The sequence below is a fragment of the Ranitomeya variabilis genome, chromosome 4 (genome assembly GCF_051348905.1).
Source record: "Ranitomeya variabilis isolate aRanVar5 chromosome 4, aRanVar5.hap1, whole genome shotgun sequence".
In the NCBI taxonomy this organism is placed as follows: domain Eukaryota; kingdom Metazoa; phylum Chordata; class Amphibia; order Anura; family Dendrobatidae; genus Ranitomeya; species Ranitomeya variabilis.
In genome coordinates this window covers 695,489,014-695,516,698 of record NC_135235.1, presented here as the reverse complement: position 1 = coordinate 695,516,698, position 27,685 = coordinate 695,489,014, and the positions used below count along the sequence as shown (strand labels likewise).

The 27,685-nt window shown below is 43.1% G+C and overlaps 1 protein-coding gene and 1 long non-coding RNA gene across 3 annotated transcripts in view; both read left to right on the top strand.

Moving 5' to 3' along the window:
• The window catches only part of LOC143767729 (uncharacterized), a 400,410-nt gene that overhangs the window by 215,884 nt on the left and 156,841 nt on the right, over window positions 1–27,685 (top strand). The gene's annotated exons all lie outside the window — the stretch shown is intronic.
• LOC143767664 (uncharacterized) overlaps window positions 1–27,685 on the top strand; it is a 57,211-nt gene that overhangs the window by 9,539 nt on the left and 19,987 nt on the right. The window contains exon 6 of one of the 2 annotated variants that reach the window (XM_077256134.1): window positions 1,227–1,370. The exons of the other annotated variant lie outside the window; for it this stretch is intronic. Within the exon in view, the coding sequence (XP_077112249.1) occupies window positions 1,227–1,370 (144 nt within the window). The remainder of the gene's footprint in view (window positions 1–1,226; window positions 1,371–27,685) is intronic. 2 annotated transcript variants of the gene reach the window in all.

The following is a 27,685-nucleotide window of genomic DNA, read 5'->3' as shown; positions in this document are numbered from 1 at the left end:
TACTAACACAGGCTACAGAAAAAGTGCAATAAGTTACATCTCTGCTGTGGTGTGTCTATAATCATGAGCATAAAGTACAAAGAGACTACTTGATGGCAGTCAGTTATAAGGGTAGGTAAGCAGTACATGTAAGAGACGTAGAAACTAGATAAGCACATAATACAGCTGGTCGAAGACCAGTCAGAGTTTACCTAAATTTAGTAAATGAGGGCTTGGGCAGCCTGGAGAGATGGTGTCACGTCCTGCGCCCGACGAGCGCCGTTTCGCATGACTGCTTCTTCATAAAGGGGGGCGTGATGGAGACTAGGTAGGGGAGTAGGTTTTTATATCCTAAGGCCGGGTGTAAAGTAACTAGGAGGCCGGAGTGGTAAGCAGAGGGTGGGAATGGGGAGATTGTCAATGGTCTTTGTTTGGCGCCAGGGTCCAGTCGGATACACACCCAGCACATGTGAAGTCAAAGGAGAGGGCGGGGTTATGTGCGGAGGGTGAAGGAGTTGCAGAGGTGTATCTGGCAGTGGTAATGGCGCATGCAGCCGGTCAAAGCTCCCACAGCGAAGGGGACTTCCGGTCCTGCGCCTCATGACACGCAGTGGAGCGCACCGCGTGTCATGGAACTGGCGCTGATCGGAACTCAGGTGGAGATATGAGACCGGCGCATGCGCACTAGCCAGAAGGAGAGGGCTTGTGAGCGTGACAGACACAAAGTATAGTACCGCCCCCTCCATTCATCCTGTTCTCCGCAGCTGTGGACGAACAGTAAGCAACAAATAAAGGGGAAGTAAAATGGGAGGAAGGAGGAGAAAAGGAAATCATGAGGGTAAGGAGGGGGAAACTATATCTTTTGAAAAGAGGAGCGGTGCCATTATGTGCGTTGTGTGAAAAAGGACAAATAAGGCCAAAAAAGAGAAGGGTTTAAGAGGTGGGTGCTGAATTGGCCTTACAAGCTGAAGGTAAATATGTTTAGTAAAAAAAATTTGTAATAATATGGATGGGTGAGTGGAAATAGAGGGGCTTGAAAGGTGCTAAAAGGAAAATTATGAAAAGGGAGCAAGATAAAGAAATTGTGTGGAGAAAAAATAAATGAAATAAAATAATATCCGTAATTATAAACACATGGATGGAGTGAAGGTGCTGTGAGATGGAACATTACATAATGATGCAGTGTCCATATAAGTCCCTTGTGTAAAGAAATTTCCTTTTCTTGTCCTCTCAACTTTATTTTCCAGCTGGGATGATTTTTCTTGAAAAGAGCCGCCAGGAACCGACCATTAGGGCTGCGTCAAAACAGGAGACAGGAAGGAAGAAACGGTCCATACACCAATCCTCCGGAGAACAAGTGGCCCAGAAAGGAAAGCCTAGGATACCTACGGGTAAGTTAAAAATGATGATAGGGTAAATATACAAATGAAATGATAAATAGTTAGGGGTGATGAAGAGGGAAAGAAGATAAAAAAGAATTAATTAAAACCTAGCGACCAATTAAAACTTGGATTGTTATTATTATTATTAGGAAACGAAGTCTGCTATAGGAAGGAAACAAAATCATAATTTTCACTCAGGCGAAAGGATGTTATAGTGTTCAGGCCGTGTTTCCTATAAAAAGGAAGCAAAGCCATGTTTTTCATTTAGGCCAGAGGGTGTGATGGTGTTCAGGCGGTAGATCCATCTACTCTCTTGTTGCGCTAATAATTTGCTTAAGTCCCCCCCTCTGATGCCCAGGTCAATTTGATCTATGGCTTTAAAAATAAGGCCTCTTGATTGGGAATTGTGGTGTGTTTTAAAATGACGGGGTAGGGTTTTAAGTAGAGAAATATCTTCAATGGTCTTAGGTTTCTCTATGTCTCTAATGTGTTCCCTCACCCTAATTTTGAGTTCCCGCGTTATTAAGCCAATATACTGTATATCAAATTGCAAGGGCAAGTTGCATGGTATATGACCCCTTGGGTGGAGCATGTAAGATGTTTTCTGATGGTAAATGATTTGGATCCATCAGAATTGGTAAATTTTTTTGGCCTTTTTTAGGTTAATGCATGCTTTACATAAGCCACAGGGAAAGAAGCCTTGTAGTGGAATTGAGCATGTTGAATTAGTTGTGGGGTCATAGTGGCTATGAACCAGTATATCCCTGAGATTGCGGCTTCTTTTTGCCACCATTAGTGGATGTGGAGGGAGACATTGTTTTAAGACCGGATCTGTGATAAGGATGTGCCAGTGCTTATTAAGTATTAGCCTTAGGTCTTTCCATCGATTTGTGATATGAGGAAATAAATCTTACCTGGCCATCTTGGGAGCGCGCATCCTTGTGCCTAGGGTATAGTAGTTGTTCTCTTGTTTTTTTTTTGCCTTTTTATAGCCAAATCTGATGGACCGTTTGCTATAACCTCTGTCATAGAATCTATTTGTCAACTCAAGGGCTTGTTTTTCAAAGTCACCACTTTTCGAGCAGATCCTCTTGGCTCTTAAAAATTGGCCAGTTGGAATATCCTTAATGGTTGCTGGTGGGAGGGAAGAAGTGGCGTGTAGAAAGGAGTTGGTTGAGGTGGGTTTTCTGTATAAATCTGTTGCAATCATCCCATTTGGCATTGTAAAGATGTTTAGGTCCAAAAATTCCAGGTCCTTGCCAAACTTGTAGGTTAGTTTTATGTTCTGATTATTTTGATTTAGTTTGTCCATGAGGAGATGCAAATTGTCTACCGTACCTTCCCAGATGAAACAGATATCGTCTATATAACGCATCTATCCCTGGATGCTTTGTATCTCCCCAGTGTCATCTCCCTGGAAAATGGTCCTCTCCCACGCCCCCAGAAACAAGTTAGCATATAAGGGGGCACAAGAGGCTACCATGGAGGTCCCCTGGGTTTGTAGATAAATTTTATTATTAAACGTAAAAACGTTATGGGTGAGAATAAAATCTAGTAGGGCCAGAATCCAATTAGCCAGAGGGGATGCCAGGTTGCTCATTTGAAGATACCACAATACGGCTTTTAGGCCATCTTCATGCCTGATGGAAGTATATAATGATTCTACATCGGCAGTTACCATCAGCTTATGGTCTTCAAGGTACAGTGGGGCAAAAAAGTATTTAGTCAGTCAGCAATAGTGCAAGTTCCACCACTTAAAAAGATGAGAGGCGTCTGTAATTTACATCATAGGTAGACCTCAACTATGGGAGACAAACTGAGAAAAAAAAATCCAGAAAATCACATTGTCTGTTTTTTTGTCATTTTATTTGCATATTATGGTGGAAAATAAGTATTTGGTCAGAAACAAAATTTCATCTCAATACTTTGTAATATATCCTTTGTTGGCAATGACAGAGGTCAAACGTTTTCTGCAAGTCTTCACAAGGTTGCCACACACTGTTGTTGGTATGTTGGCCCATTCCTCCATGCAGATCTCCTCTAGAGCAGTGATGTTTTTGACTTTTCGCTTGGCAACACGGACTTTCAACTCCCTCCAAAGGTTTTCTATAGGGATGAGATCTGGAGACTGGCTAGGCCACTCCAGGACCTTGAAATGCTTCTTACGAAGCCACTCCTTCGTTGCCCTGGCGGTGTGCTTTGGATCATTGTCATGTTGAAAGACCCAGCCACGTTTCATCTTCAATGCCCTTGCTGATGGAAGGAGGTTTGCACTCAAAATCTCACGATACATGGCCCCATTCATTCTTTCATGTACCCGGATCAGTCGTCCTGGCTTCTTTGCAGAGAAACAGCCCCAAAGCATGATGTTTCCACCACCATGCTTTACAGTAGGTATGGTGTTTGATGGATGCAACTCAGTATTCTTTTTCCTCCAAACACGACAAGTTGTGTTTCTACCAAACAGTTCCAGTTTGGTTTCATCAGACCATAGGACATTCTCCCAAAACTCCTCTGGATCATCCAAATGCTCTCTAGCAAACTTCAGACGGGCCCGGACATGTACTGGCTTAAGCAGTGGGACACGTCTGGCACTGCAGGATCTGAGTCCATGGTGGCGTAGTGTGTTACTTATGGTAGGCCTTGTTACATTGGCCCCAGCTCTCTGCAGTTCATTCACTAGGTCCCCCCGCGTGGTTCTGGGATTTTTGCTCACCGTTCTTGTGATCATTCTGACCCCACGGGGTGGGATTTTGGGTGGAGCCCCAGATCGAGGGAGATTATCAGTGGTCTTGTATGTCTTCCATTTTCTTTTTTTTTGAAAATCTTTTTATTAGAGTTTATAATATATTGTAATTTACAACATACATTTCCAATGATAATAATGCAGTAATAATATAGTAATACAGTAATATGGCAAAATTAACTATATTATGACCCCAAACCCTCCCAACCCTACTTAAACCAAAAACATAAACCTCTAGACTCTGCGTACACCCAATCATAGAGGTGTCTCAAGGAATTGGTGAGTCACCACCAATCCGCTGCAATAAGTACCATTGGGTATTTTCAAATTGTGCTCTCAATTTCTCCCTAGTTTCCAAAGGGAGCGAAGGAATAAAAGCAACCCATGTAGAAAAGAATTTGCTTACTTGTCTTTCTTTGTTAGTCAATGCGTCTAGCCATTCCATTCTGAATATAAACTGTATTTTTGTGCGAATGAAAGGGAGTGAAGGAACTAAAGGATTCAACCACTGATGTAAAATACTCTTTCTAGTTGCTGAGGCCCATATTATAAGTGTTGCCTTGATATGTTTGGGTAATTTTTGAGATGTTTCATCTAGGATATTAAAGATAGCCCATTGTGGGGTAAGTTTGAAACCCACTCCACAAATGTTTTGCAGTTCTTTATGTACCTTTTCCCAAAGTTCCCGGATTAGCGGGCAACTCCATAAGTGATGGTATAAGTCAGTATTATGGGCTTTACATTTGGAGCATGAGTAGACAATGGATGGGGACATCTTAGATTGCATGCTGGGTGTGATATAGGCTCTATGCAATATTAGAAGTGCCATATCAGTATAGCTGCTATATGGTAAAATTTTTCTTTGTGTCATGGTAGCCTCAAAAAGGTCACTCACCTCCAAGTCAGGCATAACCCTCAGCCATCTTGCCACACCCGTGGTTTTCCCTTCCCCCACCCATTTTTTACGCAATATTGAATAGATGTTACTTATAGAAGCCGGATTAGATTTTGCATTCCGAATAAACCCATCCAAGTTGGCCCTCCCCACCGTCGTCTCCCCCAGTGTCTGACATTTTTGTACCAGGCTACGCGCTTGAAGAAATAAAAACGGTTTATTATTAAATAATGGGTATTGTTGTGATGCCTTTTCAAAAGATATTATTGAGAAATTAAGATCCAAGAGATCTACCACCTGCCTGCAACCCTGAGAGGCCAAAATCCTATAAAAAGACGGTGTGGAGCCCTCCAAGAATTTCGGGTTTCCCAAAAAGGTCTGGAATGGAGATAAATCATATCTCAAGCCACCAATCTTCCTACATTGTCGCCAAGTCTGCATCGTTTGCCAAAGTGATGGGTGGTCATGTATTCCCTCTGGGAGTTCCTCCCCACTTAAATGTAATAAAGATGGTAATGAAATGTGTGGGTAAAATTGTTGCTCTATTTCAACATTTGCAAAATGAGAAAGACCCCTAATCCAGTCAATTGCATATCTGAGGTTAGCCGCTAAATTATATCTTCCCAAATCAGGAAAGTTAACTCCACCCTCCAACTTAGTCGCTTGTAGTTTTGCGAGACTTATGCGTGATCTACCTCCAATTCCCCAAATGAATCTTCGAAAATTTAGGTTTAACAGATCCTGATCCGATTGAGTCAGGAGAAGGGGCAGAGTCTGAAAGGCGTATAGCAGTTTAGGAAAAATTATCATTTTAATTAAATAGCATCTACCAGAGAATGACAGTGAGAAGTGTTTCCAGGAATGGAGGAGGTCAACTGTGGAGGAGATCAGTGGCCTATAATTAGCTCTATATAAAATAGATGGGTCTGCAGGCAACCGTATCCCCAGGTATTTAATGGATTCTTGGCACCAGTGGAATGGGAATGTGGGGTCACTTAGCCTCCCGGATCTGAAAATTGCCAGGGCTTCAGATTTACTGTAGTTGATTTTGAAACCAGAGCATTTACCGAAACTCTCTAAAATAAGCATTATGGCCGGGATTGCCTTAACTGGGTTGGCAATAAATAAAAGGACATCATCAGCAAAGGCCGAGATTTTTACCGATGTAGTTCCCACCTTCACCCCCTCAAATGCCGCCTCGTTTTGTAATCTTCTCAGAAATGGGTCTAATGCTATGTTGAATAATAGTGGAGACAAGGGGCAACCCTGTCGGGTTCCCCTCTGAATCTCAAAGGGTTTGGATAGTACATTGTTCACGGACATTCTGGATAATGGTTTCCTATAAATTGTTTTGACCGCTTCACTAAACCACGGACCAAACTTCCGAAATGATAACAGGTCATACAAATAGTTCCAGGCTACTCTATCAAACGCCTTGTCCGCGTCTAGACTTACCACAATGGTTTTCATATGTTTATTAGCTCTACTATAAGATATGGCACTCACCGCTGTCCTAATGTTGAATGTAATGGATTTTCCGTGAATAAAACCAGTTTGTTGTGGTGATATCAATTTTGGCATTATTTTCTGTAATCTATCTGCCAGAATTTTTGTGAGAATTTTAAAATCTGAATTTAATAATGAAATAGGTCTATAACCTTCGACCTGAGCAAGATCTTTACCTGGTTTTGGGAGAACAATAACCACCGCCTCATTGAAATAGTCCGGCATGTGACCAAGTCTAACTATCTTATTAAATAATTCACTCAAATGGGGAGCTATACATGGACCTAAGATTTTATAGTGTTCATTGCTGAACCCATCTGGGCCGGGTGCCTTGGATACTTTAAGTTTAGTTATAGTCTGTACAATTTCTGAAGGTGTTATTGGGGAATTAATAGCCTCTCTCTCTTCTTCCGTAAGCGCCGGGGCAAGGTTGTCTGTGAGGAATTCCCCGCTTCCTCCCCCTATTTCTGACTTATACAACTCACTGAAAAAAGAACGGAACTCATCCACTATCTCTTCATTTTTAAATAGGGTGTGACCACTGCGTTGTTTAATTTTGTGTATTCTCGTTTGTTTCCTATATGGTTTTGTGAGAGATGCCAATACCCTCCCCGGTTTGTTACCCCATTTAAAGTATTTTTGTTTTTGGTAGTCTAAGTTAAATAAAGCCAATTCGTGTGCTAAAGTGTCTGCATCTTCTTTTGCCCTCAAATATTTTTCCTTCGTCGATGGAGTGTTATTTAGTTTGAAATCTTTGTATGCTTGGGTTAGTGAATTCTGTATATCCCTAGCTTTATTCATTATTTCTTTTTTTTTATGACTGACATAAGAAATAATTTGACCTCTCAACACGGCCTTAGAGGCCATCCAGAACAGGTGTGGATTATCACAGTGGACCTGGTTATCATTTTTGTATACTGCCCATGACATTTGTAGGTATTTTTTGAAATCGTCTGATTGGTATAGGTATGACGGAAAGCGCCACCTCCGTTCCTGATGAATTGGGGATACTAATTTGGTCTGAAATGTCACCGGGGCGTGATCCGAAATATGAATGTTTTGTATGTTTGATTGTGTTACTAAGGGTAACAGAGATTCATGTATCAACCAGCAATCAATCCTGGCATGTGTATCATGTACATGGGAGTAATGAGAGTAGTCCCTCTCCAAAGGATGTTGTAGCCTCCATATATCAATCAAATCAAAGTGATCAATTAGTAGTTGGATGCCATTATTCTGCAGTGAACGATGAGTGTCTTTAGGGTTAGATCTATCCATGAATATGTCTGCTACTTCATTGAAGTCACCTCCCATGACCACCCGTGATGTATCCCATCCCGCCAGTCTCTCTCGTAATTTAACTTGAAACTGAACCTCAGGTGTATTTGGGGCGTAAATGTTGGCTAGATTGAAACACATTCCCTCAATCATGATTTTGACTAGCAGAAATCTGCCTTGAGGATCTTCTAAAGTGTCTAGTATTTCATAGTTGAGGCCATTATATATCAGTATGGCTACCCCTCGTTGTTTTTTTGTATATGAGGCCTCAGCACAGAGTGTATATTTCCTGCTAAACATAGAAGGGTGTTTACCCTTAACCCAATGTGTCTCTTGAAGAAAAATAATGTGAAAATTCTGTTTCTGCAGGAAATGTAGAACCTTTTTCCTTTTGACCGGGGAATTAAGTCCATTGACATTCCATGAGCACCATTGTAAAGAGCGGATAGTGGTATCTTTGGTGCCTGCCTGATCAGTCATTAACCTATCCCTTTTCGGGTGATCATCAGACCCACCTGTATAAGTTGTAAATGAGATCCCCACCCATCCCAGCGAGTAGGTGTAAGATCTCCCTGAACCCAGGATATAAGTGTACATAAGCAGAGCCCAACCCCCCCTCCCCAATTTTCTCCCCAATTTAATTCTATAACAATAACAGGTGCACTCAACCTTAAAGTGAACATAACATAAAAAATAAACACGCCGCTTAGGGGCATAAAAATGTTAGCACAAGTAAGATATCACTTAATGACATATTAAAGTAGCTTTCGTATCATGAATTAACAGGACTAGAGTGATCCTGAGATGCTTCATGAAGGAATTCCAGGGCCTTTTCTGGATCACTGAAGGATCTGCTTTTCCCCTCCATAACGAAGCGTAGAATTGAAGGATACTGCAGATTGAAGCGAATATTTTTATCCACCAATACTTTGCAAGCGGGGTTGAAAGCTTTGCGTTTAGCTGCCATGGCCGCTGAGTAGTCTTGGAATAGCAATAGTTTGTGGTTTTCATACATCAGAGTACGTTGTTTCCTGAATGCTGCCAAGATACGAATTTTATCCTGAAAGTCCAGGATTTTGAAAATGACCGGGCGCGGCCTGACCCCTTCTCCCCCTCTTGGGGGTCCTAGTCTATGTGCTCTTTCAATGGCCACAACGCCTGATGTTGGCAATACTCCAAGGGCTCTAGGCAACCATTCAGATGTGATTTTAACTAGTTCTGAGGAAGGAATCGACTCTGGGAGGCCTATAAGTCTCAGATTGTTACGACGGGACCTGTTTTCAAGGTCATCTACTTTGTCTATTAAATCCGAAATAATCTTTTCTTTATCATCTAGTTTGTTTGTGAGAGTTATGGTGGAGTCCTCCAGGTCTGAAATTCTTTGTTCCGCATCTGTTATGCGTGCTCCCTGGGTATTAACTTGAGAGACTATCGTGTCCAATGAAGTTTGAAAAGCTGCCAATCGATTGTCTATCTCAGGCATCAACCGTTCAATGATAGCGGTTGCTATTGACTGTGGGTTGTCTGTGTTAGTGTCTGCAACTGATGATATCGGAGATGTACCTGCCTGGTTACGTGTAGAACTTCTGCCGGCCTTGGTACCCTTGCCCACATATTTATCCATGGTGAAATGGGAGCCCGAGATATTTGTTAAGTTATTAGTGATATCTTTGTGCTTGATAGCTACATCTGTGGATGCCTTACATTATCACAACAAGCAGGCATTCACCTAGATCTCTGTGACATCCAAACATGGTGCAATGATGCTGTGGTTACTATAGAACTATGATAAAAACCAGTTCTGGACTTTTGCTATACAGATTGAGAAAATCACCCTGTAGCAGGTGTGTCTTCTTACAGAAAACACTCTCTCCTTGTGACTGATTTAGACCAGGGGCGCTGCATCCACTCTCCTACATCAGCGCTGCTGCTTGCTACAAGTCTCCACCAGGCCGTGCCCACAATATGGGGGGGATGTCTAGTGCACCTTCCTCCTTGGGGCTTCAGGTCTCGTTACTTGCACCAGCTCCCCTTGTGCCAGGATAGTTTATATGTCCCCTGCGCTGCTCACCTTGTCCTTGTAGCAGCAGTTATAGTTGCGGTTCAGCGGTGCAGCTCACCTCTCCTCTCTGGCTGTGTGCAACGAGCTGTGAGGGCTGGCGCGCTTTCTGGCAAGATGGCGCCGGCTCACCTCCTTTTTCCCGCTCTGAGCTTCTGCACCTCTCCGAAGCTGTTCACCGCTCCTGCACGCCTCCGGTCCTCCTCGGTGGCTCCTGTTCTCCTCACCAACCTGGGTTAGTGCCTCTGCGTGCCGCTCACTCCTTTTCTCCGGTCTCTCAGCCGCCTTCTCCGCCGCCGATCCTGCTGGCCGGGAACTGTGCAGAGTGCTGAGTGCTGCACTGTATGTGGCACTGAATGCGCCTCTTGACTCCCGGGGAATCCGGAGAGCTGGGACCACCGTCGGTACCCCTTGTCCGGTCCTTATCCTGATCTCTGGGTGAGATAAAGCGGCGCTTTAGATAAAATTAGCGACCTTAACCCAGGAGCTCTGCTAAGAAGCGGCCATTCACTAGCTCCGCCTCCCGGAAGTCGTCTTCCATTTTCTAATTATTGCTCCCACTGTTGATTTCTTCACTCCAAGCTGGTTGGCTATTGCAGATTCAGTCTTCCCAGCCTGGTGCAGGGCTACAATTTTGTTTCTGGTGTCCTTTGACAGCTCTTTGGTCTTCACCATAGTGGAGTTTGGAGTTAGACTGTTTGAGGGTGTGCACAGGTGTCTTTTTATACTGATAACAAGTTTAAACAGGTGCCATTACTACAGGTAATGAGTGGAGGAAAGAGGAGACTCTTAAAGAAGAAGTTACAGGTCTGTGAGAGCCAGAAATCTTGATTGTTTGTTTCTGACCAAATACTTATTTTCCACCATAATATGCAAATAAAATTATAAAAAAACAGACAATGTGATTTTCTGGATTTTTTTTTCTCAGTTTGTCTCCCATAGTTGAGGTCTACCTATGATGTAAATTACAGACGCCTCTCATCTTTTTAAGTGGTGGAACTTGCACTATTGCTGACTGACTAAATACTTTTTTGCCCCACTGTATATATAATCTAGTCTTTGTAGTGCTGCAGTGGTGTCTTGTATGTAAGAGGGAAGAGTGGTTACCAGTGGTTCCAGGTAATAATCAAGTCACAAATTACCTCACACAGGCCGCCGTTGCCCGATATTATGGGTTTCCCTGGCAGATCTAGTAGGTTTTAGTTAATCTTGGGGACCAGATATAAAGTTGGGAATTTGGGATGAAGATTCTTGACATGTTCCAGCATTTTTTAAGGAACAATTTCTTGGTCAAAAGCTTGATTATGAAAATTTGAAAGGGGATTTGTGAGTAGTTTTTTGAAGCAGTCAGGTTCATTTAGCAGTCTCAAAGCCTGCTTTTCATACAGGGGGTTGGCCATATGACTAGGTTTCCCCCTTTATCAGCAGGTTTGAAGACTACGTCAGGAAGAGACTGTAATTTGGCCAGAGCCAATCTCTCCTCCTGTTTCTTATTGGATGCCCAGAATGGAGATTTTTGGAGTGTTTCTATCTCAGATGTAACAATTTTGGTAAAGACCTCTATAGCTGATACCGTGCTAATGGGGGGAAATTTTTTGCTTTTGCTAAATAAATTGTGGGGAAAGTTACTGACCTCCAAGGTGTTCTCTTCCAATAGAGCTTCTAGATTTCTTAGAGCTTCTCTCTCATCGGCAGAGGTAAAGATGTCGTGGTTCATGTTTTTATTGTGCAATTTTTTGAAAGTCAATTTTCTGGCAAAGAGATGTAGATCTCTTACCACTGAAAACGTATCTAAATGACATGAAGGGGAGAAAGATAGACCTTTTTCCAATAAATTGAGTTGTGCATTTGACAAAGTGTGTGAAGATAGGTTAATTACCTTTTGGTGTTCTCCAAAGTTTTTAGCTGATTTGGACTTCGTAAAAATGTCAGGTAGGCGCTTCTGAGTCTAGTGCTTATTGATTCATTATTCGATGCTTCATTGTCACTTGCCGAGGTATTCATGTCCGACATCGATTGAGCTGAACTTTCGGACTGAGTCCTATGGTGAGATGTTGCAGGTTTGGAATTGTCTTGGTTTGGTCTTCTCGTTGTCTTTTTCTGTTGCCAACGGTATACTTTGTTACTATCATAGTCATTTAGATCTCTTTGGTATTTTTTAAGTTTACTTTGTGATATCTCACTTTCCCATTTGTCAAGGTCTTTATTGATGTCAACTAATATTTTATCAAAATCCTCCACCGGTAGGTCTTTCACTAGTGTCCTTTCTAATTCTTCAACATTTTCATCAATGCTCTTTAGGGAAAGAGTGTTTTTGTCAATAATTAATAGGATAAAATCTAAAGAGCAGGTGGTAGCTGCTGAGGTCCACCTCTTGAGCTGAACCTCATCTTTAAAGTCAAATGAAGGATGAACTTGTACCCTCAAACCACGTGGAACGATTTGTTGGTTCATATAATTCTCAAGAGAGGATTTGTTCCACCATATTTTGGTCTTCTTGTATAGAGCATTCCTATATAGTCGAATTGTTTCCTTAACAGTTTTATTAGTATCAGAGGAAGGGGTGGAGGTCCCCTGTCTGAAAAAATGTGATGCCTTAGACTGCCAGGAGCGTTCCCTGGCTTTGAAATCCATTAGAGTAAAGTTGCAAATAATTTGTTTACTAAGCACAGAGATATTTATTAATCCCATAATCCAACAATTAAATTGGCAATCGCACTTCGATCATGGATGCTCACAAACGTTTAATCTAATAAGGTATGAAGTGACTAGAAGATAAGTGAATACATTTTTTTTTTTTTTTTATTAACATAATGTTAAAAACAGATAATATTATATAAAAAGACAGAAAGATGTAATAATGGGACCTCCAAAACAAGTCAGGGCGTGACACTTGAAGTGATGGGCGCCGAACAAAGACCATTGACAATCTCCCCATTCCCACCCTCTGCTGCTTACCACTCCGCCCTCCTAATTACTTTACACCCGCCCTTAGGATATAAAAACCTACTCCCCTACCTAGTCTCCATCACGCCCCCCTTTATGAAGAAGCAGTCATGCGAAACGGCGCTCGTCGGGCGCAGGACACCATCATCTCCCCAGGCTGCCCAAGCCCTCATTTACTAAATTCAGGTAAACTCTGACTGGTCTTCGACCAGCTGTATTATGTGCTAATCTAGTTTCTACATCTCTTGCATGTACTGCTTACCTACCCTTATAACTGACTGCCATGTAGTGGTCTCTTTGTACTTTATGCTCATGATTATAGACACACCACAGCAGAGATGTAACTTATTGCACTTTTTCTGTAGCCTGTGTTAGTAACTTAATCTTTGGCAGTTTGGGCACTTTGTGGGATGATCATTACTGTCGTTTCTTCTGGTCAGGGTTCCCTTTTTTTTGGTAAGGATTGTGTAAGGAAACAATGAGACGCCTTATCGTGTCCATCCATTACAGCAAGTCCACCTAACCAGCCTATAGGGCCGCTTTCCAGTTGCTGTGAGATCACAAAACCATCACCCTTCAAGTGTCATGCCCTGACTTGTTTTGGAGATCCCATTATTACATCTTTCTGTCTTTTTATATAATATTGTCTGTTTTTAACATGTTAATAAATAAAAATTATTATTTTTTTCTTCACTCATCTTCTAGTCACTTTATACCTTATTAGGTAAATGTTTGTAAGCATCTATACATACATCTCTACATACTGCACCACACAGGAGAGCAGTAATATAGGTCCAGTGTGTGTAGTAAAATACTTACCGGTGGCCATATTCCACTGCAATGAAGAAGACAGAAGAACGACACAGCGGCAGAAGACGGCGACTGCTGCGTATTTTATTACACACAGGGAAGCGGTATCATAGCTTTCTGTTGGGGGCGAGACATTGTTTTTGTTAGTACGATTTTGGGATAGATGTGGTTTTCATCACTTGCTATAGCTTTTTTTGTGGAATTGTGGCGAACAGAAAAAAGTACATTTGGTGTTCTTGAGTTGTTTCTGTTTATGGTGTTTACTATGAATTGCAGCCAATCAGTGTTTACTCTGCTGCCCAGGGCTTTGTGGAAGAGGAGCAGAGAGATACAGTACAGGAAACGGGTGACTGCGGGTCAGCTGTTGTGTGCGTGTCTCCTCTCAGACTCAGCCGCACAGTCAGCTGTTCCGCTGACTTGTCTGGCTGAAGTGAGGGTCGGCACGCACCCAGAGCTCTCCTGGCAGAGTTACAGAAGTCCGGCAGCGACAGCAGGTGATGTGAAGGAGCTGCGCCTGCACTTCCCATCACCTGTGCAGTCTGCCAGCCGGTGCCGACTATACAATAAAGTGCGCACTGCTGGACACACGCTAGGAGCATGCAGGGCAGGCACAAATGAAGGAGCTGGGGCTGGGAGCGGGGCCCACTGGAGGATTCTCCGGTGTCCCGGTGACCCAGTCTGACCCTGTTCAGAAGTCCCGGTAATGCCATGAAATGCACCATTTAACTGAACCTATCTACAACCACCAAAACACCATCTTGGCTGCCAATACCGGAAGGTCACTAATAAAATCCATGGACTAGTGTGTCCATGGTTTACTAGGAATGGGCAGTGGAATAAGAGAACCAGACGGACAGGTATGCGATACTTTAGAACGCGCGCGAACACTGCAAGCAGACACCTGTTCAACTACATCCCGATGCAACCATGGCCACCAAAAACAACGAGAATGGAGGTCTGCGGTTGCCTTACCCTCTGGATGACCAGCAAGCACGGAGTTACGATGTTCCTATATAGCTTTACGTGCAAATTATATGGTACAAATAATCTCCCCGAAAGGCAGGTGCATATCCCTGAGCATCCAACACCTCTCCCTCCAGGTCAGGGTACAAGGCTGTAAAAACTACTCCCTTCTGTAGAATTGAGACAAGGTTCTCATGATCACCACCACCTGGTAAGCTATGGGACAAAGCATTAGCCTTGGTGTTTTTAACTCCTGGATGAAAAGTGACCACAAATTTTAATCTAGTAAACAGTGACCACCTAACTTGCCTTGGGTTGAGACGTTTAGCCAATTGAAGATATGACAGGCTCTTGTGGTCCATGATAACCGTAATAAGATGGACTGGCCCTCTAACGAATATCGCCATTACAGGAACACCAATTTAATTGCCAGAAGCTCCCTATTACCCATGTCATAATTTCTCTCAGTCGATAATAATTTTTGGGAAAAGAAGGCGCATGGACCCCATTTACCAGGTGACGGTATAGCCCCAACCCCCACCTCCGACGCATCCACTTCTACTATGACAGGTTGAGAAACTTCCGGTTGACAGAGTATAGGTGCTGTGTCAAAACAACTCTTTAAGGAGGAAAAAGCCTGCTGACCAGCATTCGATCATTTAGAAAAATCAGACCCCTTCCTTGTCATGTCAGTAAGGGATTCCACCATTACCAAGTAATGAGCTTAACTAAGGTTGAGCAAGCAAGCCCATGAGTTCTAGAAAACTCAGCATCAACCAACTTGACTTCAGCTCCACTGTCTACAAACTCTGAAATTCTGTTGTGCTCTCTAGCACCATCTCTGCTGTCCGGGCAAACCGAAAATTACAGGTTGGCGACAAGCATTCCCCTTGATTATCCAACTCCAGACTCCCAAGGGTTACTCGAGACTTTTTTAGCTTAGGAATCAAGGGGCAGGCCCCAATAAAATGTCCGTTTCCCCTACAAAAGAAACACTCCCTTTTTTCTTGCGAATCTCAAAGGAGACATATGACGTAGAAGCACCTCCTAACTGCATGCGTTCCTCCTAACTCCACAAGTACTAGTACACCCCCAGACCATCCCCCTACCTGCACAGGAGTATTGTCCCGGAAAGAGGGCTCCAGAGAAGGTGGTCTTACCCATCTATCCCGCAGGATGCTGTCCACATGTATAGCCAATGACATGGCAGCCTCCAAGGACTCTTTTAACCTTTCTGTAAGGTCTGCCTTGCTAAAATTGGCTTTTATGACCGGGTCATTCCACTTGGTATCGGTTGCCCACCTGTGGAATTCCTAGCTGTAAGGCTAGGTTCACGTTGCATTAGCGCATGCGTTAAACGAACTGCGTTAATGCAATTACCGAAAAAGATCGCTTTATGCGATCGCGCTAGCGCAGATGCTCTATCTGCGCTAGCGGTGACGGACCCGGAAACGCTGCAGCCCACGTCTGGGGGTCCGTCACAGAATGACGGCACATCGCTAGTGCATGCTGATTATGGCATGCGTTGGAGATGTGCCTGATAATAGGGGTTAATGGCAGCATTAACTGACTGCATTACACCGCGTTATGCCGCGGTGTAGCGCAGTCCGTCTAACGGACTGTTATAACGCAATGTGAACCCAGCCTAAATCTTCACTGAACTTTTCTCCTGCTGAAGGCGACACAGCCTAGAATCAGCCAGGGAAATGCAGTCATGAGCATCATAGATAAGGGCTAAAGAAGCCCCCACAGTAGGCGTCTGCAGCAGCTGCCATTGCTGCTGAACCTCAGAACGTAGGTCAGTCACTTCGAGTGACAACCTCTGCAGCTGCTCTGCCAGCCCAGAAATGGGATCCAAAAAGAAAAAAAAAAAAACCATTCTATGACATTTTTTTGTGTGTGTGTAGAGTTGGAAGGGACCTCCTGGGTCATCTGTCCAACCCCCTGTTCAAAGCAGGATTCACTAAATCATCCCAGACAGATGTCTGTCCAACCTCTGTTTGAAGACTTCCATTGAAGGAGAACTCACCACATCTTGTGGCAGCCTGTTCCACTCATTGATCACCCTCACTGTCAAAGTTTTTTTTCTAATATCTAATCTGTGTCTCCTCCCATTCAGTTTCATCCCATTGCTTCTAGTCTTTCCTTGTGTAAATGAGAATAAGGGTTCATACTCACCTGTGAGAAACTGAGTCTCGCATGTTAATACCCGGCTCTCAGATCGGAGCATGAGGCCACATTGGAATACATGCAGCCACACGCTCTGCTCCTGAGTGCCGGCAGCAGCGCCGGGTATTGACATGCGAGACTCATCCATTTTTCTCGCAGGTAAGTATGAGCCCTAAATATGATCCTTTTACAATGTGACAGCCCTTGAGATAATAGTAGACAGCTATTAAGTCTCCTCTGTCTTCTTTTTTGCCAGCTAAACATTCCTAAATCTTGTAAACGTTCCTCATAGGACATGGTTTGCAGACCGGTCACCATTCTGGTCGCTCTTCTTTGAATTTGCTCCAGTTTGTTGATGTCGTTTTTTTTAAATGTGGTGCCCAAAACTGGACACAGTATTCCAGATGAGGTCTGACCAAAGCGGAGTAGAGGGCAATAATGACTTCACATGATCTAGACTGTATGCTTCTGTTAATGCATCCCAGAATTGTATTTGCCTTTTTTGCTGCTGCATCACACTGTTGACTCATGTTCAGTCTGTGATCATTTAGTATACCCAAGTCTTTTTCACATGTGCTGTTGCTTAGCCCTATTCCTCCCATTCTGTATATCCTTTTTTAATTTTTATTGCCCAGATGTAGTACTTTGCATTTTCCCTGTTAAAAACCATTCTGTTAGTTGCTGCCCTCTGCTCCAGTTTGTGTTTAAATCCTCTCTCTCTCTCTCTCTTTTCTAGTATTAGCTATCTCTCCTAGCTTTGTGTCATCAGCAAATTTTAATCAGTTTACCCTCAATGCCTTCATCTAAATCATTGATAAGATGTTGGACATTACAGAGCCCAGGACAGAGCCCTGTGGTACCCCACGTGAGACATTCTTCCAACTGGATGTGCAGCCATTTACGATTAGTGATGGGTCCGATTAGTGATGAGTGAGCACTAAAATGCTTGGGTGCTCGGGTCGAGCAAATTGGAATACTTGGGTACTCGACCCAAGCAACAAGCCCAATATAAGGGAAACTGTTATGATCCTGGTGGTTTAGGATCACAAAACTGACCAGCTAAGTAACAGAATGTAGGACAAGCTCTGGGGATGTGGGAGCTTTACTGACCGCAACCCTGATCCTAACCGCACACACTATAGGCAGCCGTGGAACGTTCCTAAAATCCTAGACGTCTCTTCACAGCCTGAGAAACTGGCTACCCCTAGAGAGAAAGCAAAGCCTCACTTGCCTCAGAGAAATAACCCCAAAGTTTAGACAGCCCCCCAACCCCAAAGTTTCCAAGGTCTGATTAGTTCGCTCGGTTTGGCCATTCGTCTGAGGATGGAAGGCTGACGAAAAAGACAAATCAATGCCCATCTTAGCACTAAAGGACCGCCAAAATCTGGACACAAACTGGGATCCTCTGTCAGACACAATGTTCTCAGGAATGCCGTGCAAAAGAACCACATTCTGAAAAAACAGCGGAACCAAATCGGAGGAGGAAGGCAACTTAGGCAAGGGCACCAAATGGACCATTTTAGAAAAACGATCACAAATAATAACGGTGAGTTAAGGAGAATGTAAAAACGCAGAAATGAAAACAGATTTAGCAAAAGAGGCCCGCTAATCACTAAATAGTCAGAGGATAGAAAAGAATCTGTGCGGTCAGTATAAAACCCTATCAAAAATATCCATGCAGAGAATACAAGAACCCCCACACCAACTAACGATGTGAGGGGCGCAACTCTGCACCCCAGAGCTACCAGCAAGCAAGAAAATCACATATAAGCAAGCTGGACAAAACTCATCATATACTGAGAAACATTTTCAAGGAAAAGATGAGCAAAAATTAACTAGCAAAACTTAGCTTCTCTAGGAGAGACAGGTCACAAGGGAAGCCAGGAGAGATCAGAACCAGTACTGAATACAACGACAGCAGGCAACAAGTAAAGTTCCAGGTGGAGCTAAATAGGAGACCTGAATAGCAGGAAACGAGGCAGCTGGGTCCCAGCCACAGACCAGCAGTATGACGAAAAAGCCACCAGAGGGAGCCCAAAGACAGAACTCACACAGTACCACTCATGACCACAGGAGGGAGCCCGAGAAAGGAGTTCACAAACCTGAGTATTTTTACCGCGATTCCCCCCGGGGGTCCTTTTAAGGTCTGAAAATGATGGGAACACTGCTCAAATGACACAGGAACATCATGGGGATTGCCCCTGGAAGCATTTCTGACTCCCAGGTCACAACTGTAAGCAATGTTGTCAAAGTTTCACATCATTTTTACAGGTGCACCAAAAATACATACCAAAACGTAAACAAAATGGATTTTGCTGGGAAATATGTTAAGGTACGTCCTTTCCAGGGTAATGACTTGTATGCAAGGCAAAATAATTAACCCCAGACCAAAATGTTCCTCCACCACTTGGGCTATGTTCACACGCAGCGTTTTTGATGCATTTTTCAACTTTCACGTTGCTTTCAACCAATACAAATGCATTCACTGGGAAATGTCATTGATGCTTACAGACGTTACCTAATAAGATATGAAGTGACTAGAAGATGAGTAATTAAAAGAATTTTTTATTTATTAACATGATGTTAAAAACAGTATCATATAAAAACACAGAAAGATATAAAAAGTCAGGGCGTGACACTTGGAAAGCGATGGTTTTGTGATCTGTCAGTACCTGGAAAGCGGCCTTATAGACTGGTTAAGTGGACTTGCTATAGTGCATGGACACAATCGAGCGTCTCATTATTTCCCTACACAGTCCTTACCAGGAAGAAGGAACACTGACCAGAAGAAACGACAGTAATAATCATCCCACAGTGTGCCCAAATTACCAAGATTAAATTACTGGGGCAGGCTAAGAAAGAAGTGCAACAAGTCGCATCTCTGCTGTGGTGTGTCTTTAAATATAATCATAAGCATAAAGTACAAAGAGACCATTAGATGGCAGTCAGGTATGAGGGTAGGTAAGCAGTACATGCAAGAGATGTAGAGACTAAATTAGCACATAATAAAGCTGGTCAAAGGCCAGTCCGAGCTTACCTGGATTTAGAAGATAAAGGCTTGGGCAGCATGGGGAGATGATGGTATCACGTCCTGCGCCCGACGAGCGCCTTTTCGCATAACTGCTTCTTCTTAAAGTGGAGGCGTGGTGGAGACTAGGTAAGGAAATAGGTTTTTATATCGTAAGGGCGGGTGTAAAGTGATTAGGAGCGCGGAGTGGTAAGCAGAGGGTGGGAAGGGGGAGGTTGTCAATGGTCTTTGTTTGGCGCAGAAGTTCGGTCGGGTACACCCCCAGCATATGTAGAGTAAATGGGGAGGGCAGAGTTGTGTGCGGTGGGTGGGGATTTGCATGGGTGTGTCTGGCAGTGGTAATGGCGCATGAAGCCGGTCAAAACTCCCACAGCAAAGGGGACTTCCGGTCCCGCGCCTCATGACACGCGATGGAACGCACCGCGTGTCATGGAACTGGCGCTGATTGGAAATCGGATGGAGCTATGAGACCGGCGCATGCGCACTAGCCAGGGGAATGGTGTTTGTGAATGTGACGGGCACAATGTGTAGTACCGCCCCCTCCATTCACCCTGTTCTACGCGGCCGTGGATGAACAATAAACAGCAGAGAAGGGGAAGGTAAAAGGGAAGAAAAGGACAATCATGAGGGTGGGGGGGAAGCTATATCTTTTGGAGAGAGGGCCGGTGCCATTATATGCGCCAAGTGAAAGGGGGCAAATGAGACTAAGTGCGGTTGGAAACCAAAAGTGAAGAGGGTTATAAGATGGGTGCTAAATTGGTTTTCCAAGCTGAAGATGGAGATATTAAGTAATTGTTTTTATAATAATGTGAGTGGATGAAAGAAAATCGAAGGACTAAAGAAGTGCTGAAAATAATTTTTTTTAAAAGGCAGCAAAGGTAGAGAAGTTGTGTTGAGAAAATAAAAAAATATAATCATAACCGTAGTTATAACATATAGAAGGAGTGAGGTATGGGGGGATGAAGGGAGTTTATATATTGGGAAGGTGGTGAGATGGGGACCCACTAATTGGATCCAGTGGGGATGTTAGAAAATGCACCAGGGGTGCAGTGACATTGAATGGTGGGGAAAGGGTACATGCCTGTATAAGGTGGCAAGGACATTGTATGCTTATAAAATGCAATAGTACTGATAATATAAAAAGTTGGCTAGCGGTGAAGTGAATGGAAAAAGTGTAAAAATATATATCCATATATATTATACACATATGTAAATGTCCAACGAATATCTTACTTGTCATGTTAAAAAATCAATGCTAAGTGATAAACCTTACATAATGATGGAATGTCCGTATACATCCCTTGTATAACGAAGTTTCCTTTTCTTGTCCTCTCACTCTATTTTCCAGCTGGGATGGTTTTTCTTGAGAAGAACTGCCAGGAATTGACCATTAGGGCTGCGCCAAAGACAGGAGACACATCTAAAAAAGAGTCTATACACCAGTCCTCTGGAGAACTAGCGGCCCAGAGAAGGAAGAATAGGATACCTACAGGTATAATTGTAACATTTAACAACCCTAGCTGGCCATGTGGTGTGTGACACATAAGGAGACACATCTTGTTTCATTTATGAAGGAGGGACTCTTAAAGTCACAAAGCCTATTTTTAGAGGGGCATCAGGCAGCATTAATATTCTTAAAGGGACATTAATAAACAGTGGGTCTCCTATGCTATTATTGCCTATGCAGTGAGTAGCTGGGCTGCCAAGAATTACAATGCACCCCAATACACCTTTCACGAGAGGTACAGGAGGGCCTCCTGAAAAAATGTTGCATTGAATGCAAGGCCTGCCTTGCTATCAAGTGATATGCACCCCAATAATAAGCCTTTGAACCCAGGTACTGGATGGCCACAGGAAAACCCACTTCAGTGTTCAGTTGGTCCTGCCATACAGTTTCCTTATGCATTGAATGCAAGGGCTGCCTTGATCCAAATTTGCACCCCTTGGAAGAAACATGGTGGATGGCCTACTAAAAACAAAACAAAACTGTCCCATTTACAAAGGAGCGGGTCTCCTAGACTCGTGATGCCCATACACTAAGTGTATGGGCTGACAAACCTTTCCCCATGGGGGGTGAAAATTTTTTTTTTTTTTTAAATTCAGCTCAAAATAGTGTTTACTGTTTAGAGCTAGGGTAACACAGAAAAAAAAATGGTGAATGGAAGCCTGAAAAGCACACTTTGTAGACCAAAGATACATGAGGCATGTCACGGAGATACCACACTGTAAAATATGTGTCCTGTGTTTTTATTTTGGCCCCCAAAATAGTGTATAGAAATCAGGTCAAAGACAGCAAATACAGTGGAATGTAGCCCTCAAATACCACAATTTGTAGGCCACAGATACATCTGGCGTTTGACTGAGATACCAAACTCTTCAATATGTGGCCTGTATATTTATTTTTTTACTGCTAAATAGTGTTTAGAGCTAGGGTAACACACCACAAAAAAAGGAGAATGGAAGCCTCAAATGCACACTTTGTATCCCACAGATAGATGAGGTGTGTCACAGAACTACCACACTGTAATATGTTATTTTTGCTTTTTTTTTTTTGTTTTATCCAAGATAGTGTATAGACCTAGGGTATTAGACATACCAAAAATTGGAATGTATGCATGAAAACAACTATTTTTAGATCACATGTATGTGGCCTGTATTTTTAAAACATTTAAAACAGCAAAATACTGTATACACAAAGGGTAGCAGACCAAAAACTGGAATGTATGGCTGAAAAGCCAAGATTTGAAGACCACAGATAGATGAGACGTGTGACTGAGATAAGACTTTCAATATGTTATTTTGTAAAAAAAATTTAAAACAAAAAATTCTGTGTACAGCAAGGATAGCAGACCAAAAAATGATATGCATGCCTGCCAAGCAAGGATTTGGACATCACAGATACACTGTGCGTCTGACGGAGATAACAGAGTGATCTAAATGTGGCCTTGATTTTTTTTTTTGATTTTTTTTTTTTGGGGGGGACCGACAAAATCTTTTTAATAAGTAGGCTATGACACTATAATAAAACATTTGGAGTACTAAAATTGTACAATATTTAGCGCAATGATATGCGATGCGTGTGGCGTACAAATCACAGTGATAAATATAAGAACTGTAGCTAAATATTTTCTTTGCCAGCTAAAGATTTTTTGGTCACCAAAATGTTGTTCAAAAATGTTGTAAGACACTCCAAAAAAAAAACTATAGTACCAAAAAAAGGCCAGAATTTTATGCTCACTCTCATCTGATGCCTGGGACAAAAACAGCCATTTTAAATTATGTTTTAATGCTCTTGTATTTAAAATTACCTGGCTGTAGTCTGCAGTGTGACCAAGCCAATAAATGTAAAAAATGGGGTCCCGTATTGCTTTGTACTAAAATTTGCAGGTATAAGGTGCCTCCGCCCAAAAGAAATTATGGCCACGGATACCTGCAGCTGCAGCAGCAGACAGTAATGGAGTCTTTTGATGTATGCAGGGAGATCTATAGACTCAACATACAGTGCCTGCATGCCTTGCAGTGATGTAGATATGTGCACATACACTCTCCCACCTACCTAGCACAATTAAAAACTAGGCCCAATGTAAAGGAGCGTGTCTCCTAGACTTGTAATGCCCATACACAAAATGCATGGGCTGACAAACATTTCCCCATGGGGGTACCTTTTTTAAAAAGTATTTTATGGGTATCATAGACACCCTTGTCAAAAATTGGACTGGCTGTAGCAGCACAGAACACTTTAACCCTGGTGATCTAGTGGCGGAGCATGAGGAGACATAACGATCAATCATACTGATATCAAACAAATGAATAAAGGATGTGAATCCACCTATGAAAGAAAATAACAAAAGAGAGGGGCGAACACGGGTTAATAGATATGAAGCCAGAATGTGTCCAACGAGATATGTTGGTCCCTAGCAACAGCTCAGAGACAGGCATCTAAATAAAAATATAATATAATAGTATTTCAATATATTTTATATTGGAGAGGTATATACTAGGTCCATAACAGGATGGTCCAGAGATATAAAAAATTAAAAATATAAGAATAAATGGGAAAAATATACGTACATCTCATTTTTATTGCATTTTTCCCTGGGGGAGTAACTTTTTTGTTTTGATTTCAAATTAGTAACTGGCATCATAAAAACACCATTGCACAAAAATGTAATGACTTTAGCATCACCGAATACGTTCACCCTGGTGTTCTAATGGTTGTGGTTAAAGAGTATGAAGATAAGGAGGGGGATAACAGCAAACAGACCAAATCAGGAAGCGCATACCCATGTGTGGTTGTGAAGAGGTGCATGAGAATACACCTCCACAAAAAAGACAATATATTTAAGGTTATGTTTCGCTGTTTTCATTCGGTGGTGTACAGAAGTCTTGCCCAATCCAGCCTTTGTTCATTTTTATAAGAGTCTGCCTGTCAGCATTTACAGTTGACAGGCGGATGCACTTATCTGTTATAATTCCTCCAGTGGCACTAAAAACCTGCTCTGACAGAACACTAGCTGTTGTGAATTCCGTTCTTGGGCCCCCTCTGGTGGCTTTTAGTGGAACTGCTGATCTTTGAGGTTTCCTGTTGTGAATTCCGTTCTCGGGCTCCCTCCTGTGGTCATGAATGGTACTTTGGTGAGTTCTGTCCTTGGACACCCTCTGGTGGCTTTGAGTGGAACTGCTGGTCCTTGAGGTTGGCTTCTCAGCTGGCCTCGTTTATTGCTCTGCTGACTTCCCTATTTAACTCCACTCAGATCGTTACTTCATGCCAGCTGTCAATGTCTCAGTACTGGTTCAGATCTCTCTTGGATTTCTCTGATGACCTGTCTATTCCAGCAGAAGCTAAGTTCCTGCTAGTTCATTTGTTGTTCATTGCTTTCTGAATATATTTCTTAGTACATGCTAAGTTCTAGTCCAGCTTGCTATCATGATATTTCCTTGCTAGCTGGAAGCTCTGGGGGTGCAGAGTTGCACCTCCACACCGTGAGTCGGTGTGGAGGTCTTTTTGCACACTCTGCGTGGTTTTTGTAGTTTTTTGTACTGACCGCATAGTTCCCTTTCCTATCCTCTGACTATTTAGTAAGATTGGGCCTCCTTTGCTAAAACCTGTTTCATTCCTATGTTTGTAACTTTCCTCTTAACTCACCGTCAATATTTGTGGGGGGCTGCCTTTTCCTTTGGGGAATTTCTCTGAGGCAAGGTAAGGCTTCTATTTCTATCTTTAGGGGTAGTTAGCTCTTAGGCTGTGAAGAGGCGTCTAGGGAGAGTTAGGACTGCTCCACGGCTATTTCTAGTGTGTGTAATAGGATTAGGGTTTGCGGTCAGTAGAGTTCCCACCTCCCCAGAGCTTGTCCCAGATTTCTAGTTTAACCATCAGGTCATTCCGGGTGCTCCTAACCACTAGGTCCATAACAGTTTCCCTTCTCAGCTGCACTCACTTATTGTTCTGCTGGCTTTCCTATTTAACTTTGGTCATGTCGTTAGTTCATGCCAGCTGTCAATGTCTTAGGACTGGTTCTGATCTCTCTTGGATTTCTCAGATGGTCTGTCCATTCCAGCAGAAGCTAAGTTCCTGCTAAGTTGTTTTTTGTGTCCAATTGCATTGGAGGTTATTTCTCAGCGCCTGCTATTTTTCTTGTCCAGCTTGCTATTATGATATTTCCTTGCTAGCTGGAAGCTCTGGGGGTGCAGAGTTGCCCCTCCACACTGTGAGTCGGTGTGGAGGTCTTTTTGTATACTCTGCGTGGAATTTGTTAGTGTTTTGTACTGACCGCACAGTTCCCTTTCCTATTCTGTCTATCTAGTGTAGATTTGGGCCTCCTTTGCTAAAATCTGTTTCATTTCTGCGTTTGTCACTTCCCTCTTAACTCACAGTCAATATATGTGGGGGGGCTGCCTTTCCTTTGGGGAATTTCTCTGAGGCAAGGTAGTTTTCTATTTTCCATCTTTAAGGGGTAGTTAGCTCTTAGGCTGTGAAGAGGCGTCTAGGGAGAGTTAGGAACGCTCCACGGCTATTTCTAGTGTTGGTGTTAGGATTAGGGATTGCGGTCAGTAGAGTTACCACCTCCCCAGAGCTTGTCTATGATTTTTGTTTTAACCACCAGGTCATTTCTGTGTGCACCTAACCACCAGGTCATTTCTGTGTGCACCTAACCTCCAGGTCATTGTAGTGTTTTCCTAACATCTAGGTCTGTTCAGTGTGCACCTTACCACCAGGTCGTAACAGTACAGCTGGCCCACAAAGTGTTAATGCATCTCAAAAGAGGGAACAAAGAAGTTCTGAGTTATTTTTTTTTCCATTGCAGCTTGTTTTGTCTTTTTTTCCCCTTAACCTCTGGGTGGTTCAAGACTCAGGTGCTGATATGGATATTCAAGGTTTATCTTCTCGTGTGGATCAGCTCGCTGCAAGGGTACAGAGTATTCAAGATTATGTTGTCCAGACTCCGGTGTTAGAGCCTAGAATTCCTATTCCTGATTTGTTTACTGGGGATAGATCTAAATTTTTGAACTTCAAAAATAATTGCAGATTGTTTTTTGCTCTGAAACCCCGTTCCTCTGGTGACCCCATTCAGCAGGTGAGGATTGTTATTTCTTTGCTGCGTGGCGACCCGCAGGACTGGGCATTCGCCTTTGAGCCAGGAAATCCTGCATTGCTCAATGTGGATGCATTTTTTCAAGTGCTCGGATTGCTGTATGATGAACCTAATTCTGTGGATCAGGCAGAAAGGACCTTGCTGGCTCTATGTCAGGGTCAGGAAGCAGCAGAGGTTTACTGCCAAAAGTTTAGAAAGTGGTCTGTGCTCACGCAATGGAATGAGTATGCCCTGGCAGCGATTTTCAGAAAGGGTCTTTCTGAAGCCCTTAAAGATGTTATGGTGGGGTTCCCCACGCCTGCTGGTCTGAATGAATCAATGTCTTTGGCCATTCAGATTGATCGGCTCCTGCGTGAGCGCAAGGTTGTGCACCATATGGCAGTGTCCTCTGAGCGGAGTCCTGAGCCTATGCAATGTGATAGGACTTTGACTAGAGCTGAACGGCAAGAACTCAGACGTCAGAATGGGCTGTGTTTTTACTGTGGTGACTCTTCTCATGCTATTTCTGATTGTCCTAAGCGTACTAAGAGGTTTGCTAGGTCTGTCTCACCATTCGTACTGTACAGCCTAAATTTCTCCTGTCTATTACTTTGATTTGCTCATTGTCGTCCTTTTCTGTTATGGCATTTGTGGATTCTGGCGCTGCCCTGAACTTAATGGATTTGGAATTTGCCAGGCGCTGTGGTTTTTCCTTGGAGCCGTTGCAGAGCTCTATTCCCCTAAGGGGGATTGATGCTACGCCATTGGCCAAGAATAAACCTCAGTACTGGGCTCAGTTGACCATGTACATGGCTCCCGCACATCAGGAAAATATTCGCCTTTTTGGTGTTGCATAATTTGCATGATGTTGTGCTGGGTTTTCCATGGTTACAGGTACATAATCCAGTATTGGATTGGAAATCCATGTCTGGGACTAGTTGGGGTTGTCAGGGGATACACAGTGATGTTCCTTTGAAGTCAATTTCCTCTCCCCCCTCTTCTGAAGTCCCTGAGTTTTTGTCGGATTTTCAGGATGTATTTAATGAGCCCAAATCCAGTTCCCTACCTCCTCATAGGGACTGTGATTGTGCTATTAATTTGATTCCTGGTAGTAATTTCCCTAAGGGCCGACTTTTCAATCTGTCTGTGCCAGAGCATGCCGCCATGCGGAGTTATGTAAAGGAGTCCTTGGAGAAAGGGCATATTCGCCCGTCTTCGTCACCGTTGGGAGCGGGGTTCTTTTTTGTTGCCAAGAAGGATGGCTCCTTGAGACCTTGTATAGATTATTGCCTTCTCAATAAGATCACGGTCAAATTTCAGTACCCTTTGCCTTTGCTTTCTGATTTGTTTGC